Source organism: Pelodiscus sinensis, chromosome 6, assembly GCF_052426305.1.
Source record: "Pelodiscus sinensis isolate ZL-2025 chromosome 6, ASM5242630v1, whole genome shotgun sequence".
In the NCBI taxonomy this organism is placed as follows: Eukaryota; Metazoa; Chordata; order Testudines; family Trionychidae; genus Pelodiscus; species Pelodiscus sinensis.
Genome location: NC_143057.1, coordinates 116,155,507 through 116,173,997, shown reverse-complemented (window position 1 = coordinate 116,173,997; position 18,491 = coordinate 116,155,507). Strand labels below are relative to the sequence as shown.

Genomic DNA, 18,491 nt, shown 5'->3' with positions numbered 1-18,491 from the left:
CCCTGAACCCTCCCTACACCGCACTCCTCTGCCATGAACCCCTCCACAACCTCCTGCCCTGACTCCTATATTGCACACCCCTGCCCTGGGCATCCGTACCCCTGCCTTGACTCCTGCACTCCCCCACCCTGAGCCCCCACACCTCCTAATCTTGCCCTAACTCCTGCACCACCACCCCACATCCCTGTCCTGAGCTCCCCTACACCCACACACCTCCCAACCCTCTGCCTTGACCCCCCTCAAGGAAGACTGCAATTCAACAGTACCTGTAAAAAATTTATTTTCATCCCTGATCCCAAACAACCGTGGTTTCTATACAAAAGCAAAAAAGTCTAGTTAATAGATGCTGCAGTTGCGACTGGTTTCTGGCAACTTATAAAACCTGCAGTGAAGAGAACTTCAGAGATCGTGAACTATTTAAAGAGTTATTACCTGTGCCAGGTGACTGGACTCTTTTAAAGGTAAGGGGTCCAGGCAGCTGCATCTGTGCCTTGCCCAGAAAGGTCAAAGGCTCAATAATGGGCAACAGACAACAATCGATATGGTTAGTCGTGTCTAAGCTTGGCTAAGAGGGAGAAGCTTTCAGGCTGGCCTTAAAAGTTCTGTTACCTTTGGGTCTTGTTTATTCTTGGTCCATCCCTGCAAGTGTGATAATGCTGAGGAAGGTCAGGTTGTGGTGGGACTGCTATTAGTGTCTATATGGTAAACCACTTGGTTGTGGTTGCAGAACTACGTTAGTGAGTTTACGGTAATCTCTTTTAGACAGACTACAGAATAAAAAGGAAGGGGTCCGGACAGAAGATTACAGTAGGATGTTGTTTGCTCAGTACACTAAGGAGCATGTGACTGGTCCAGCGAGTTGCAGACCATGTGATGGCTGAGCAGGCTCAGACAAGAAGCTGAGAGGCGTGGGAGAGAAGCATACGGAAACCTGACACATACAGACTCTGCTGAATAGGCAGCAGCAGCCACCAGACCTTTCTTCACACAGCTCGACTGCGAGGCCAGCAGAAAACATGGACTGTGGCGTGATCACCTCCAAGACCGTGCTGCTGCTGCTCAGCCTCATCTTTTGGGTAATTGGATAGAACAACTTCTAGTTTGATAACTTTCCTTCACAGTCCTCTGACTGCTGCCACTACTAGCTTCCTGTGACAGTCCTCACCCCTTTCTCTCTTTACTGAACTGATTTAACTGCAGAGATTCGGGGACTGACCCTGCAGTTCTTACCCAGGCAAAACTCCCCACTAAAGCTGACGAGGAGATTGGTCTGAGTACAAACTGTAGGACTGGGGTCAGTAACTACTTTGTTTACAGTAAAGAACTGAGTATGTTAGGTGCTCTATAAATAACATTAATGGTTGTGAATTTTTACTTATTATTATTATTATTATTGCCTAGGAGAAAGTTAGTGCTAATATGATCATAACTGTCTGTTTTTACTAAGGAAATTGAGAAAAGATCAGAGAGCAGTGAGTGAGGCTCAGTACCAAACAGATGTGCCCTAAAGAGGAACTGAAGGCAGATTTGGTTTAGAAATGTACATTTCACCCCATTGATCTACTTTTGTCTCACAGAAAGGAAGTAAACCTGCTAGTGTAATTTTGTACAGATAATTTTTTTCAACTAAACTTTTAGAAGCACGTTTATTAATGAAGGAAAACATAAGAGGTTATGTAAAGACTGAATGAAAAACACTAACTGAAGGCAGATAGTTTCTGCATCAGCCAGGAACCAGTTGCCCCAGAGTAGTAAGTAGAGAGTCCATCTTGGAGTTGTTGATAACAAAGTGAGATTTTATAAAAGACAGTAAGTGAGGACACCAGAAAGTTAGAGGGCCAGATCTCCATCTGGTATAAAACGGCCATAATAGTTTCAGCTGAATATTCTGTGCTATTAGAAGCTGGAATGAGGCAGACTTTCTTCCATGGGATGTTATCTATATATAGGGCTTTCTCCAATGAATGCTTGTTGTCCCATGGTGTAACTTCATTAGTGTTAGCTACACTGTATTTATTTCAGTGTAAAGGAAAACTGGGTCCGAAGTTTCTTGTTCTTTTAAAATCTTTTGGTAAGTAAAGATCAAAGAGCAGATGTGCTTTGAAAAATATTTGTTGTTCATGACTTTATCTGAATTATAGTTAACACATTTATTAATTTCTTGCTTTAAACACGATTACAACTGAATATTTCACTTGCGAGAATTTGTAAAATGGTTTTTAATAGAAAACAAAACATTTACTCATTTATGCAATTCACATTTAACTGAATTTTAATTTATTCTAAACTCAGAGAAGAAAGATCTTGACTGACAAGTTTTCGAGAAGAAACATTTAAATGGGGAGGATATTTTATCATTGCATACATTATTTTATCAATTACTGTTGCAAGGACATTAGTATATATAGAGAATTGATTTTCTGTGCCATAGACCCTATAACATTAAAAGTTAATGGTGTTTACTAGGAGAATTGGATCCAAAGTGTGCCCGGTTTTCCAACTGTGGTCGATGAAATTTTTCCCGTGGTCTGCAAAATGACATGTTTTGAGAACCAAGCAATAAACATAATGGGATGATGGAAGGGATAGTAGATCTATGAGAGGATTTCATTTTTACAATGTGGTGAGTAGAATGAAATGGCTGAAGGAACCCCTGCCGCATACTGTACCACTCAGGGAAAGCAGACAAAAATCTTCATATGCCACTTTATTGGTCTGGTTGCTGCACTTCATTCCTGCTCCAGCAGTGAAGCTGTTCAGATGCATTAGTAATGTTTTGTAATGTTTGCTGTAATGTAAAAACTCAAGTTTCACTGTTCATTAGACATTGGTTTTGGGAATCTGCTGAACCTGGGATGTGTCTAGCACCATTGCCGTTACAGCTTCTTGTATTGATTGATTTTTGCACTTTCTTAATTTAGTTTCAATATGAAACTTAGAAGCTTAAGTGTAGCACACTTAATTATTTCTCTGTTTCATACAAGACTGACTTATTTTGTGAAGACAAGCCTGAACTAAAAGCCAAGATTTGGGAACGCAGTTCAGATCTAGTTACAAATGTAATATCTCAGGCATATTACTAGGGTGCTTTTTTAACTTTGTATGGAGATCATTTAATTCCGGACAAATATGTGATAATGAAAAGATCCAATAAGTGTGTGTCACTTTCTGAAGTGTGTGAATATGCTCAAATAGAAACAGTGCATTGTCAGCTTTCTTTGCCTTCCAGCTTTTAAATGGTTAATGGATACATATCAATGAACTATGCAGGTTGCAGAATCAAAACTATTGAACTAACCTGGGGTCTGGCTGAATGATGGTGCAATGAATTGTGAATGTTGTGTTAGGGGACATGACCATGTTTTGGTTAACCCTGTTTCTTTCAGCCAACCAGTAAAAGTAACATTTGGTTAGCCAGACTGTGGTTAAATAGGCTGTTCTTGGGTACAATCTCTTTGCTGAAGTACTTTCTTAGAATCATATATTTTAGTTTATAAATTTAGTAGATATAGGAGGGAAAATTGCTTTTACTTCAGAATCATAGAATAGTTTGTCTTTTATTTAAAATGATTGTTTGGTTAATGAGTATTTGTGAAATAGTTGAAGGGTATTTCAATAGAAAACAAAACCTTTGTTCATGTATTCAGGTAAAATTGCTGCTAAAAACTAAGAAGTAAAAGTATAGCTGGATTTGTTATAAGACTGAGCTCATGGCAGCTTGAGTACTGGACTCTTCAGTGGGTATACGAGTTCTAGAGGTGCTTCACCCCTCATTTTCTATAAGAATTGTCAGGTTTAAAATGTTCTTATAATGTATAAATTATTTTGAACTGACAGAGCACAGCTGCTAGTGTTTGCCTTACAAACAGTACGTGACATATTTGTGAAAGTATTAGTGAGGAAAATAACAGGTTTGGGGAGGGACATGGTTCAGGTTGTGGGAATGTCAAGAAGACCTTGGTGTAAAATTTATGACAGGTACACTCAGGGGTGAAATAACGTTTCTGACAGATACCGGCCAATCGCAACTCCCCCTGCAGGGGGCTCAGGGTAGAAGGCTGGGGTGTGGAGGGTACAGGAGGCAGGGTTGGGAGATGTAAGGGGCTCAGGGCAGAGGTGGTGGGGAGGTGCAGGAGTCAGGACAGAGGGCTGGGAGTGTGGGGAGAAAGCTCAGAGCAGGATGTGTGGAGGGGTGTAGGATCAGGGCAGGGGTTGGAATATGGGGGGTGCAGGAGTCCAGGTTGGGGAATTGGTGCGTGGTAGATGCAGGAGTCAGGGCAAAGAGCTGGTTTGTGGGGAGAGGTTCAGGGCATGGGGCTGGGAGTGTGTGGGAAGTTTCAGGGCAGAGGATTGGGGGATAGTGGTGCGTGTAGAAGTCCAGGGCAGGGGCTGGGAGTGTTTAGGAAGGCTGAGGGCAGGGATCTGAGGTATATGAGAGGAAGGGATGAGCTGGGGGCAGTCCTAATTGCTGCTGGGTTACTTTTACCTGGCTGGTGGACAGGTCTCTGCCCCACACATTCTGTTTGCTGCGCTGCCATAAGGGAGCTGTGGGCCAGCTGTGTGGGGGCACTACTGCAGAGAAACAGGCCGCAATGCAAGAGACACCCCCTCCTCCCCAGCCTGCCGTTCCCTTCCCATGACTTCTTCTCTGGGGCCACCGGTAGCAGTACATGCTGGGGGCTGCACATGCTGGGGACTGCACATGTGTCCAGCGAGAGAGAGGGGCAGCAGGACAGACTTGCATGCACCAGAAGCTAGTCTGGGAGCACACCCACCTCCCCTACAGCGCATCCTCCCCTCTGGCTCTTTTCAGTTTGTTTACCTCACCTGGCTGCGTGCGCCCAGCTGCCAGTGCCAGCCTGCAGCAGGAGCCCCAGGAGCCCAGCTGGCAGGGTGCACTGCAAGCCACGCTACACGCACCTGCAGCAGCGTGTCCCAGCAGTCTCTCAGCAGAACGCCCCTGCTGCTCTTTCCAGAGTGGAGCACCGGGGCACACCTTACTTTCACCTCTGGGTACGTCCCTTTTCCAGATACTGTCACTGTTAATAGTGACCAGCAAGTCCACATAGCTTTTAGCCATGATTCGCTGCTATTTTTAGGGATAAGACTCATGTGAGTGTGACTATAGTAATATAATTTAATGGAAATAAAGATTCCAGTCAGCATTTTGGGACTTTCCTGCCACATGGTAAAGTTTGAGCAATTCCGTAATAGACTGAAAGAAACTAAACAGATAACTCACTTGATTTGCAGAAGTAAGCTTTTCAGAAATAAACCACTTTGTGGTGAGCTCTACTGAGAGTTGAAATGTGGCAAAATCAGAAGGAACTGAATTCCCCTTGTTAAAATGAAATAATCTGTTGATGAATGAACATTAGGAGAGGACAGAACAGACGGAGAATTCTCCTTATTGAGTTCTTAACCTTCATACCTTTGTTGTTCTAATCACTGGAAACTATAGCTTGGATTTGACAGGCCAACGTGTCCCCCTCAGAGCCATGCACGAAATTCCCCCATTGCCTGACTTCAGCTCCTCAGCATTTGTAATGTGAAGCAATTTTCTTCCTGTTGGATTCTTCTGGAGATAGTTTTGCATTATCAGCAGTGGGATTGGTGTGCAAATACCAGAGAAAGGGCAGAATGAAGCATGATGTATGAAAACGGGACTCACGCTTTGAAATGGCAAGTGTTTACTGAAGTATTCAGCATGTGCAAGACAAAGTACACAGATTGAGACTGATCCAACAAGCAGTTCAGCCCTTGAAAGAAAAGAGCCACAAAAGCTGGTGTCTAGTTTTACAGTCGTGCTTTCATACAATGCAAAAGGTAGCACCCATTGAAGTGGTGAACCATTTACTGATGAGCCTTGCAGTTAATTATGACTCCTGTGTGCTGTTTGCTGTTGGAAGCCTAGGGAAATGCTTCAGTACTTAATTGTAAGCAGGTGGAAATGAGCCCTGCTTTGAGAGAAACTACACACTATATATATATATATTTACAGGGCTGGCAACAGACTCAGTACCACCAGCAATGTAAAGGACCCAGGGTGCTGGCCGCTGCCACCGCTGTGGTGGTAATCACCCCAAACTCTTTTAAATCACTGGGGCCCAGGGCAACTGCCCCCTCCCATTGGTGGCACTGTAGATAGGTAGCTATCTCAAACTTACTCCTTCACTGCTGTTAGTCTTTATTTGAACTCAAGTAACCACCAACAGCATAAGCTTCAGTCTCATTTTGGCTGTTCTTAGGGTTTCCTTGCACCTAATGCTGGTTTTTAGCATGTGAGCTTATGGTGCTACAGAGAAGCTCTCCATTCCTAGGCACAGCCTTAGAACACAACAACCTGTTGCATATGGAAAGTAGGCTTGGGTAACTTAATTAACTTGCTATCTTGTTAGTGACTTCATCCCCAGCAGGGGAAATGCAGAGCTTTGAAATCATGTTTTGGCAGATAAGTGAAGGAGGACCTGATTTTTAATCTTTTAGAATATGTTAATTTGTGGTAGTTTGGTTTTTACACCTATCTCTGATAATGATCTAAGAACTCATACAGGATTTATAAATAGTTTTCAATTCACTTCCAAGCAACACCTCTTGCCCAAGTACTAAAAAACTATACATCTTACCCAGCTTGACAATTATTGATAGGAAATACTGCTTAGAAGGGAACTGAAATGCTGCTTAGAAAATGAGGTAACCCCATATGAGATCCAAGATCCTTATCGTAAAGCCTGTCTACATGAGACTGTTGCAAATAAAGAGATTGCAGAGTAGTTTCTCTGTTACTTGCCTGCTAATAATATAGCATTAAGTGACTCCCCTGCAGAAGATGGTTAAATCATAACCATTACAGGTATTGCTACTGTGAAAGGGGAGTTAAAAGTTGTGTGTGCTCAGAGCCTCTAAAAAGCAGATCGCTTATTTATGGGTCTAACCATAGACTGAAATGTCTAACTTTAGGGCTACGTCTAGACTACAGGCTTTTGTCGACAGAAGTTTTGTCGACAGATACTGTCGACAAAGTTTCTGTCAACAAAGAGCATCTAGACTACATCCAGCTCTGTCGACAAAGCAAGCTGCTTTGTCGACATGACAGCGTAGATGCAAAAGACAGCGTAGATGCAATAGCGCCTTCTGTTGACAGAACTCATTCCTCGTAGAATGAGATTTACAGCCGTCGACAAAACTGCTGAGTTCTGTCTACGTTATGTTGACAGAACAAAGCGGCAGTGTAGAGGCAGATATAATTTTGTTGACAAAAGTCCACTTTTGTCGACAAAACCCTGTAGTTTAGACACACCCTAGTAGCCTAATGCAGCCAGGGGGCTGGACTAATGTGCATAGGAGAGCGCTGAGAACCACTGAATCAAAATGTAAACCCTTTACATGATGGAAACCACTTCAAGCCAGGGGATGCCCCAACACCTGTAATTTTAGCACCTGTGAACATAGCTCCAAATTTTAAAATGTTAATATTAATTCTATTTCAGATGCCCATTTGTAAACAGAAATGTGGATTCACCTCACTGAGGGGCTGGTGAAGTTCAGTGTCTTTAAAACACTTTGGAATCTTCTCATGAAAGGTGCTGTAATAGGGCAAAGTACAGGTAGTCCCCGGGTTATGTACAAGATAGAGACTGTAGGTTTGTTCTTAAGTTGAATTTGTATGTAAGTCGGAACTGGCGTCCAGATTCAGCCACTGCTGAAACTGATCAGCGGCTGACTACAGGAAGCGCAAGGCAGAGTGCTCTGCCCTGGGCTTCCTGGAATCAGCCGCTGATCAGTTTCAACAGCGGCTGAATTTGGACGCCTGGGACAGAGCAGGTGGGGTGCTGCTGGGTAGCTCTGCGGCTTTGCTCCCCGTCTCCCTGGTCTGCTGGGGGGCTCCCCCCAGCAGACCAGGGAGACGGGGAGCAAAGCCTCAGAGGACGCTGGCAGCGGGACAGGCGCAGCGCGTCTGTGCTGTCCCGCTGCCCGTGTGCTCCGCGGCTTTGCTCCGCGTCTCCCTGGTCTGCTGGGGGGGGGGGGCTCTGGCAAAGCCTCAGAGGCGCGGGGAACCGCCGCTGCTGCCGCTTCAATCTGGGTGCCTGTGGTCTGCTGGGGACTGTCCCCAGCACACCACAGGCTCCCTGACTGAAGCCGCAGCCGCGGGGGGGTCCCCCGCCTCTGAGGCTTTGCCCGCCTCAGTTCTCGAGATGCTCACTCGAGTATAAGCCGAGGGGGGGCATCTTTCAGCACAAAAACTGTGCTGAAAAACTCGGGGTATACTCGAGTATATACGGTATTCACCTCTATGTATGGGTCTGAGTGTCAGTAATACTTTTCAATGAGAAAACAACTGAGAATATTTAGTCTTGAGCAAAGAAGACTGAAGGGGGGTTTGATATGTAATATGTCTTTCCATATCTGCAGCAAGGGAGAGGACAGTATTTATCAACTGTTTTCCATGTCCCCAAAAGATAGGAGAAGAAGTAATGGGCTTAATCTGCAGCAAGGGAGATTTAGATTACATTAGGGATGTCAGTGAGCATAGGCTCATCGGGTAGCTGAATGGAGTACTCGACTACTCACTTTCCCCCACCCCTTGCTGCCTCAAATTGCTACTAATTGTATCGACTACAGGATTAGCCGCATAATTGAAATTTAACATCCTTAGATTACATATGTAACCCCCTTTTTCCTTCCCGGGCTACTGGGGAGCAAGGTCACACTCACAGGTGTGCTGTAGTGAAGATTTTGGTCCAGGCTAAACAGCAGCTCTGTCCCAGGCAGCACTTTTCCAGCAATTTTCTCATTTTTGTTGCTATTCTCTGGCCTCTTTCCAATTTATGCACATCTTTCTTAAAGTGTGGTGCCCAGAATTGGACACAATACTCCAGCTTAGGCTCACAAGTGCTGAATAAGCAGAACAATTACGTTCCATGTCTCACATACAGCTGTCCTGTTAATAGATCCCCTAAATGAAATGAGCCTTCAGCTTCATCACAATGTTGATTCATTCAGTTTGTGATCTGTCCTACTCCCAGAAGATCCTTATAGCAGTATTCCCACCTAACCAATTATTCCCCATTTTATACTGTGCATCGATTTTTCCTTCCTAAGCATAGTACTTTTGCACTTGTCTTTATTGAATTTCATCATGTTTGTTTCAAACCAGTTCTCCAAGTTACCAAAAGTCATTTTAAATTCTTGAAGCTGCTCCCAGTTTGGTATCATCTGGAAACTTTATAAGCACACTCTTCACTTCATTAACCAAGTCATTAATGAAAATATTGAATGGTATCAGTCCAAGGACTGACTCCTGTGGGACCCCAATAAATCTGCCTTTCTGGATGGGCAGCAAACCACTGATAACTATGTTTTCAGTATGGTCTTGTGTACCTAATTTACAGTGTAGTAATTTAATCTAGACTGCATTTCCCTAGTTGGCTTATGAGAATAGCACACGGGGCCATGTCAAAAGCCTTACTAAAATGAAGATATATCAGATCTGTTGGTTCCAATAGGCCAGTAACACTCGCAAAGAAGGAAATTAGGTTGGTTTGGCATGATTTGTTTTTTGATAAATCCATCATGGCTATTCCTTATAATCCCTATGGGTACATCTACACAGCAGTGTTATTTCACAATAACTGCCATTATTCTGAAATAACATAGTCTGTGTCTACACTACAAGCAGTTATTTCAACAAATAATGTCAAAATAATATTGAGCCGGAAGATTTATTATTCCTACTCCTGTAATCCTAATTTTAAGAGAAGTCAGGGAAGTCGGAGGAAGAGTGCTCTTTCTTAGACTTCCTGCTGTGTACATAGCGACAAAAGCTAAAATAAGCTATTTCTATTTAAGCTACACAATTGACATAGTTCAAGTTGTATAGCTTATTTTAGCTTTAGCCTTTCTGTGTAGACATGCCCTACGTGCTTACAATTTGATTGATTGATTTTATACTTCTATATTTGGAAAGATACAGTAGTAAGACTCAGAGGATAGCCAAGTTAGTCTGTTACAGAAAAAACAACAACAAATGATCTGGTTATGTAATCCACACACCTAGTGTAGTTACTGAGCAATACAAGTGGTACCTAGACCACAGCAACAGTTAAGATCAAGACACCTCTACAGCAAGGGCTGGGAGGAAGTTGGCTTCTAGCTCAGAGGGTAGTGGCTTCTATACTGTGTTTCAGAAGTCTCAGGTTCAAATCCACCTGGTGGTGGTTACAGTAGCGCTTTATAGACTAACAAAACATATACATGGTATCATGAGACTATAAAATGCTACCAGACTATTTGTTGGTTTTTTTAGTAGTAAGACTGGTTGGTCTATAATTCCCTGGTTCATCTTTGTTCTCTTTTTAATGGTAAGTACTGTGTTTGCTTTTCTCTGACCCTCAAACGTACCAGTAGAGCAAAAGAGTAAAAAGAAAATTTGGGGCAAACTGTGGATGGGAATGTGACAAGCTCCTTGTCACAGCTGGAGTTATGGTTAATTCTTTGATGTTTTGATTTCAACACTTGCTAATGGGGTATTTAATGGAGACAAGTCTATTTACCTTTTCAAGATTAGCACACACTGAGAATTTTATCTAACTTTATCTAAAAGAACAATGAATAAAATAGTGATACTTTTTTTTGTTCCCCTTTCAGTTGTAAGGTAACAATGTTTCATTCATTCATGTCTGCCTGAGATCAAAAAGTGTTTTGTGTACCTTAGGCCCAGGTGAGGTTGAGTAAATGTTCTATAGGGATATGCAAACTGTTCCCGTGAAACACCTTAAAATTTTGACTTGGAGTGGCCTTTTCGAACTAAGGGCACTTCTGTGATCGATTGCACTTGATTTTAGACAGCATTTGAATATAGAACTCCAGGGTCTGCTTGGTGGCTTTGCCAAGAGGATGCTAAAGCTAATGAGGCAGTGGTTTGGCAGATAATTCACTTTAGTGCAAAGGCATTGAACTAGCAGTCTAAAGAACTGGATTTTATTTGATTCACTGCATGACTTTCAGCAAGTCACATAAAGTCAGGGTGGTTACTAAATGTGAATGCCGGTAGCTTTGTTTGAATGCCAGATTTGAGACACCTGGGGTCTTATTTCTGACATGGTGAGTGTCTGCAGCTTCACTTGAATTAAACATTGACACAGGAGTTCAGTATTTATGAAAATGAGACTCCAGATACCTCAAGTTGTCCATACTAGAAGCGGAAGCTCCCTACATTTTCATAGTTTGCTCCAGGCTTTTCTGCACTTCATTTCCTCTATCAATAAAATGAAGTTGACAATACCTTTTGTAAAGTGCCTCGAACTCCTTGAATCAAATGTATATGTCAAAGTTTGTGCTTTGCTTTGTGTGAAATTTAGAATTGGAAATGAACCAGGAGCAGGACATAACTGACTTTTAGGGAAGTATGTGTAGCAGACCTGAACCGTGGTGCATGTTGTTTGTATGATAAGGCTACTGATTTCACAGCTAGCAAGCTGCCCTGATGGTATGATCCAACAACGAGGTGTTGTGCTGACAGTATTACACAGGCAGCTTGATATCCTTAGTTGTCTCCAGCTCACTTCTGCAGCATACTCTTTGTCAAATCATACACCAGAGTCCTGATCAGTGAAGTCAATGGAAAGGCTCCCATTGAGCCTGTGGTTGGGATCAGACCTTAACAGAAGCCCTAGAGACTACAACTCCCATGAGCCCTTGGGGAAAAAAGGAGGAAGTGGGGGCTTGTTGGTGTATTTTGGGGGAGAGAGATGCTCTCCATTTTGTGGAGGAGCCTTTGTCCAGTCCAGGAGCTGTTGTGTTGCAGCTAGAGCCTGGGACTGAGAGCCTGCAGGGCTTGGATCTAGCAGGCTGCTTCAGAGGCTGCTGATTGCCCTTAGAGGCGAGAGACTCCAGCTGTGCCTGTGGCTAAGAAGGACTACATAAACCTGCACAAAGGAGGAAACTGTGGATAACTGGGCTCTTTGGGAAAGTGATGCCTGGAACAGACCTGAGAGATATAGACTAACTCTGGGTCCAAAGAGAGGCAGAGTGCCAGAGCTGCTGGCATTTGGTGGAGCCTACTCCAGTGGCAGAGAGATTTTGCAGCTGGCTGCTCAGCTTGGACATTACATAGTACTGTCTCCGCTTCAGTTGAAGACCTTCAAGCGTGTCCATGCAAGCAAGTGTCTGGGACTCTGACTCCAGAGGAGAGCACACTGGGTGGGATAAATGGTGGCAGTGCAAATGCCAGATAGATAAGTTCCTCTTATTGCTGTGTACTTTAATTGGTTTTATTCACTGTTAATCTGTTAAAACTTGTTTCTTTAAGTAAAGGTGTGTTAATTCTGATTTAATCAATTAGATATATATTATTTATAATTGTTGTCCTGGAGTTAGATCCAGATTATTGTTGGAATAATTTTATTCCTGGAGGCTCCCAAGGCACACCATTGAGTGTGTACAGGGCCAGTCAGAAGGCAGCACTGCCACTGTATATTCGTTAGGAGCAAGGGACAGCAGCAAGGGGGTGGATAGGGAATCCCCAACTAAACAACATCACCACTGGGGTACTCAGGATCTCCTTTTATGTTAAAAACATCAGGTACCCAAGCACACATGTGAGTGTGATCTGCTCCCAAGAAACCCAGAGAGGAAAAAGGGGTTTACATAGTGAATTTAGAGTTTAGTGTTTCTAGTGTCAAAGCAGGTTTCCGGTATTACGTTCATGTAAATATCTCTGCCACAGAAGTTACAAAATAATGAAAATGCCTGATAAAACCCAGATTGGGCTGAATTTGTTCTTGAATATAAACTTGGATTTCCCACAACTCTGTAGCTATGCTCCATTGGTTTTGGGGCTGGGGAAGAAAAGAGAATTAGCCTCCTACTTGCTAAGGTATATTTCTTCAGGTCAATTGAAACATTTGCCTTATTTGCACAAAATGACTGATACATTAAGAAATAAGCTTTGAAGAGTCCTTCATACTTTTGTATAAATAGGCTCAATAAGATTTTTTTCGGTTACTTTCCTACTATACATTTTAAATGAGGGGACTCGGATTTAATGAAGGTTTCGGCGGTGTTTGCTCTTGTTGATTATTTGCATAACATCAAAGGTAAATCTCTGCTGAAGCTGCTAGTGCAAAACCAGTGCAAAATTAGGCCTCTGTAACTTTGATCCCTACTGTGCAAGTCCCAAATCAACCATTGCTAAATGTTTGAGCTTCATTTTGTACACCCTAATTTCTTCCCTCCCCATACAGAAAGTAGTGGAGAAACTAAATTAGAGTCTTAGGCCTGGATTACCCCATCCTGTGGAAAAGCCAAAGGAAAAGTTGATGAAAAAAGCTGGAGCCATGTCTGACAGTTTGTAAACTTGTGAATCTTAAGCATCTGCAACAAAAGCAGAACAAAGCCATGTGCCTCCTGAGCAAACCCCTGGGACCTTCCCCATGCTGCTCTCCTCCCCCAGAGGAGCTGACAATCTTGTTGGGCTCCAGGGCAAGGTGGGGTGGCAGTTCTGAGCTCTTGGAAGAGTCAGAGGTGGGGCAGCCAACCCTCAGTGCCGCTTGGCCTCATGGTGCTCTGATGATGATTTTAAAGCGCCCAGGGCACCAGCTGCTACCAGTCCTGAAGTAGCAGCGGCCGGGAGCCCTGGGCCCTTTTGAATCATTGGGCCCTGGAGCAACTACACCCTTTTCCTCCCCCACTCTCCATTTGCAGGCCTGGGTTCCCCCTTCCTGAAAGTTGTGTTGTCATTAGCAACTCTTTCCATCCTGCAGCTATGCATCATCCGCTTCTCCAAGGTGGTTCCAAACCATGGTTAAATCGGCTCCATTCTAAAGAGCAGTAATCCAGTACAGCTGTTTGATTGGCGCACTGTAGGCAAACGAGCTTGTACTTCCAGCAGATCCAGACTCGAATCACTTGCAGGGAGTATGGTGGGTCGATCACACCCCATCCTGGAGAATGCTCAATTCAGCGTTTGTGAAGGAATTCCACAGATGTGGCAGGGACAAGCACTTTATGGTGCCATACCCATCTCCAATGGCAAAATTCAAATTCAAGACAGGAAAAGGGAAAGCAATTTGCTTCTTATAAGGGTGGTGTACTGTCAAGATTTGAGAATGCCAGGTGTTCCTTCAGTAGCTATTGGCGAGGGTAACACTGACTCAGACACAGCTAGTCGTGTGTGTGTACAGCTAGTCGTGTGTGTGTGTGTGTGTGTGTGTGTGTGTGTGTGTGTGTGTGTGTTGCGGGGAGCTTATACCTATCAGGACTGGCATGTCCTGGCCGAGGTTTATGAAGCTATGCCTGCAGACTTCAGAGGAATATGCATGGGTGAACATAATTCCCAAAAAGTGAAGCTTCTAAGAAAGGATAGGCAGCCAAAAATGAAGAAACCAGAAGGCATTCTGACACAGAATCAGCAATTCCGGTAGCCATAGATTACAAAGAAAAAGCTTGAGGAACAAGCTCAAGATAGCACAAGAGAAAATGGGTAGATTTTTAAGCACAAGTAAAAAGAGGTTAAAATAGACTGGGAATGAGAGAAGGATTTTCAAAAGTACAGAATTCAGGCCCAGCTCTGCTACTGTGGACATCAGAGGTACAACTGCTGTTGACTGCAACGAGAATAGAGAGAGGCCATCACTGAAGTTCTGCGAATCCAGACTTTGGAGTGCAAGCAAAAAGTGCTGTGGCAAACAGATTAAGGAACAATAAAACTGCAGCTGGAACACACATTTGTATTGCCAGTACAGCAGAGCACAGACAGAACCAGGAAGACCAATGTTTCCTCTCTTCTGTGGTGGGTCATTGAGAGGTGACAAAAAAACCCACATGTTTTTCATGAGACTGCCAACTGCTAACAAGTCTGATAACAGTAAAAGATCTCTGGACAGATTTCTTGATGCTACTCATAGAAGGGTCTATCCCTTCTTGTTGATCAGTGTGTGTGTCCACTCCTCCCCATGTGTTGCTGCTACTGCCAGATGAGTAAAGGTGGGCTGTGTCTACACTGGCCACTTATTCCGGAAAAGCATCTGCTTTTCCAGAATAACTTGCCAGCTGTCTACACTGGCCGCTTGCTTTTCCGGAAAAGCAATGACGATCTACTGTAAAATTGTCAGTGTTTTTCCGGAAAAACTATGCTGCTCCCATTCGGGCAAAAGTCCTTTTCCAGAAAAACTGTTCTGGAAAAGGGCCAGTGTAGACAGCCAGTAGTCTTTTCCGCAAAAAAGCCCCGATCGCGAAAATGACGATCGGGGCTTTTTTCCGGGAAAGCGCGTCTACATTGGCCATGGATGCTTTTCCGGAAAAAGTGCTTTTCCGGAAAAGCATCCTGCCAATGTAGACGTGCTTTTTCCGGAAATACTTATAACGGAAAACTGTTCCATTTTAAGCATTTCCGGAAAAGGGTGCCAGTGTAGCCGTAGCCGTGGTGTGCAATAGAGCCGTGACTCACTGCCAAGACTCCTCTTGCTGGTCATTCAGGGAATCTGCTCTTCAGCCTCCGAGTGCCTTCTGCTGGCTGGTATCTCGCCCTTGGTTACCTGTCTCCTGCACTGTAGTTTCCCTGGGAGATGGTGGAACACATGGTTTTCTTTCTTAAAGGAGCAGTAAGGTAAACTACAGAGCCCACTCTTCCTAGAACTCCCAGAGCCATCTTCACCTGCAGGTTGGCTCAGAGATGTTCCACTCTGCGGGCTCTGCTTTGTCTATTCTCCCATCTACTTCTCCCCATGGCTCAGCAGGGAATATTTGTTATCTTTGTACACAATGTACTGTGTGTATTGCAGAGTTATAAAGAGAGGCTGGTCATACTATTTTGGAGGGAGCGGGTAACTATTCCAGTTCATCATTGCCCTGCTGCACCTAGTGTGGTCCTTTATGCCATATCAGAATGGCAACATTTACCCTCTCCCCTTTACATTAATGCAAATGACCATAACTACACAAGGGGCAAGACATTGGAGAATCAGGCTCAATGAGTCAGACTAGAACCTGCCTCACTCATGATGGCTGTGTCTACACTGGTCACTTATTCAGGAAAAGCAGCCACTTTTCCGGAATAACTTGCCAGCTATCTACACTGGCCACTTGCTTTTCAGGAAAAGCAATGACGATCTAATGTAAAATCATCAGTTTTTCCAGAAAAACTATGCTGCTCCCGTTCGGGCAAAAGTCCTTTTCCGGAAAAACTGTTCCGGAAAAGGGCCAGTATAGACAGCCCAGTAGTCTTTTCCGCAAAAAAGCCCTGATCGCGAAAATGACGATCGGGGCTTTTTTTGCGGAAAAGCGCGTCTACATTGGCACGGACGCTTTTTCGGAAAAAGGGCTTTTCCGGAAAAGCAACCTGCTGATGTAGACGCGCTTTTTCTGGAAATACTTATAACGGAAAACTGTTCCGTTTTAAGCATTTCCGGAAAAGGGTGCCAATGTAGACGTAGCCGATCAGTTTAGGAAAATTAGGTTACCTTTGGTTCACCCTCAGCTCCAAGTATTTTTTCTGGTTCTCAAATCATTTACAATCTCTCCTTTCAGTCAGAATAATGCAGGCAGGGGGTAAGACAAACAAATACTGCTGGCTTTAGCTGTGTGAACAATCCAAGCCATTATGACTGGGGAGGCAGTAATAATCGCAGCTTTGTTGTCTCTCTGATCAGCTGTGGAAAAAAGCATCAGATACAGAGATTTCTTTCATTCCTCTCTTGGGCTTCTTTTGTGGGGAATGATCATTCAGGGATATGCTCTTCAAGTTTGAAAGAAGTATGAAGGAATCTGAGCTCCTGATAATAATATTTACAATTTATGATGACAGGACAGGTACCAGAAGATTGGAGAAGGGCTAACGTATTGCCCATCTTGAGGGAGGGGAGGAGCCAGGCAACTATAGACCATTGAGCTTGACTTTGATACCTAGGAAGCTTCCACAGCAATGTATAAATAATTCAATTTGTGATTATCTGGAGGATGATGGAGTAACTACTAATAGCTAGTGAGGATTTAATAAGAACAAATCATGCCAAAGTAGCTCCTTTGACAAGATAACTGGTTTGGTGGGTAGGAGGAATGTGGTGGTATCCCTGGACTTTAGCAGGGCTTTTGGCACAGTCCCACATGACATTCAGATAAGCTGGAGAAATGCAGACTTAGCAGAACTGCCATTAAGTGGATACATAATTGGTTAAACAACTGCAAACAAAGAGCAGCTATCAGTGGAATGATGTATTGGAGGGAGGTCTCAAGCCTAACTTTGCCCTTGTGGAAGTGGATGGATTTTTCACCCAGACTTCAGTGGGAGCAGAGAGTAGCTAAAGGGATAGAGAATAAGACAGAAAATATCTTATTGCCTCTGTATAAAACCATGGTACACCCACATCTTGAATACTGCATAGAGATGTGGTTGCCTCATCTCAAAAAAAGATATATTGGCATTAGAAAAGGTTCAGAAAAGGGCAAAAAAAAATGATTAGGGGTTTGGAACAGGTCCCATATGAAGAGAGATTAAAAAGATTTGGACCTTTCAACTTAGAAAAGAGGAGACTAAAGGGGGATATGATAGAGGTCTATAAAATCATGACTGGTGTGGAAAAAGTGAATAAGGAAAAGTTATTTACACATTCCTACCATATAAGAACTAGGGGTCACCAAATGAAATTAATAGGCCGTAGGTTTAAAACAAACAGAAGGAAGTTTTTCTTCACTCAGCACGCAGTCAATCTGTGGAACTCCTTGCCAGAGGATATGGTGAAAGTTAGGACTTCAACAGGGTTCAAAAAAGAGCTAGATAGATTCATGGAGGTTAGGTCCATCAATGGCTATTAGCCGGGATGGGTAGGAATGGTGTCCCTAGCCTCTGTTTGTCTGAAAATGGGTGACAGGGAGGAATCACGTGAGGATTACTTGTTGTGTTTCCTCCTTCTGGGGCATCTGGCATTGGCCACTGTCGGCAGACAGGATACTAGGCTAGATGGACGGTTGGTCTGACCCAGTATGGCTGTTCTTATGTAAATCTGAGAGCATTTGAAAATCCTAGCCTCCGTGTTTACAGAGTCAGACTGAGATAAATGATCTTATAGTTAACAAAAACTGCTGCACTTTCTTGCCCAGCTTCCACCTACTGATTAAGGCAGTTCAGAATTAAGTGTAATAATTAAATTCTGGATTATAATAATAGAATCATAGGATAATATAAACTGGAAGGACTGTTGAGAGATCATCAAGTCTGATACGTTGTACTTAGGGCAGGACCAAGCACCATCTACCATCAATGACAGATGTCTGTCTAACTTGCTCTTAAAAATCTCCAGTAGATGGAGATTCCACAACTTCTCTAGGCAATTATTCCTGTGCATAACCACCATGACAATTAGGAAGATTTTCCTAATGTACAATCTAAATTTCTCTTGCCACAATTTGAGCCCATTACTTCTTGTCTTATCATCAGAGGGAAGGAGAATCATTTTTCTCCCTTCTCCTTGTAACAAACTTTAAGGTACTTGAAA

General features: G+C 43.4%; 1 protein-coding gene across 1 annotated transcript in view; it reads left to right on the top strand.

The window, feature by feature from the left end:
- Nucleotides 1-809: 809 nt before the first annotated feature.
- Nucleotides 810-18,491, top strand: part of LOC102454270 (tetraspanin-36-like) — a 43,548-nt gene continuing 25,866 nt past the window's right edge. Inside the window, exon 1 of the mRNA XM_006136732.5 lies at nucleotides 810-1,076. Within this exon, the coding sequence (XP_006136794.2) occupies nucleotides 1,017-1,076 (60 nt within the window). The 5' untranslated portion in view covers nucleotides 810-1,016. The remainder of the gene's footprint in view (nucleotides 1,077-18,491) is intronic.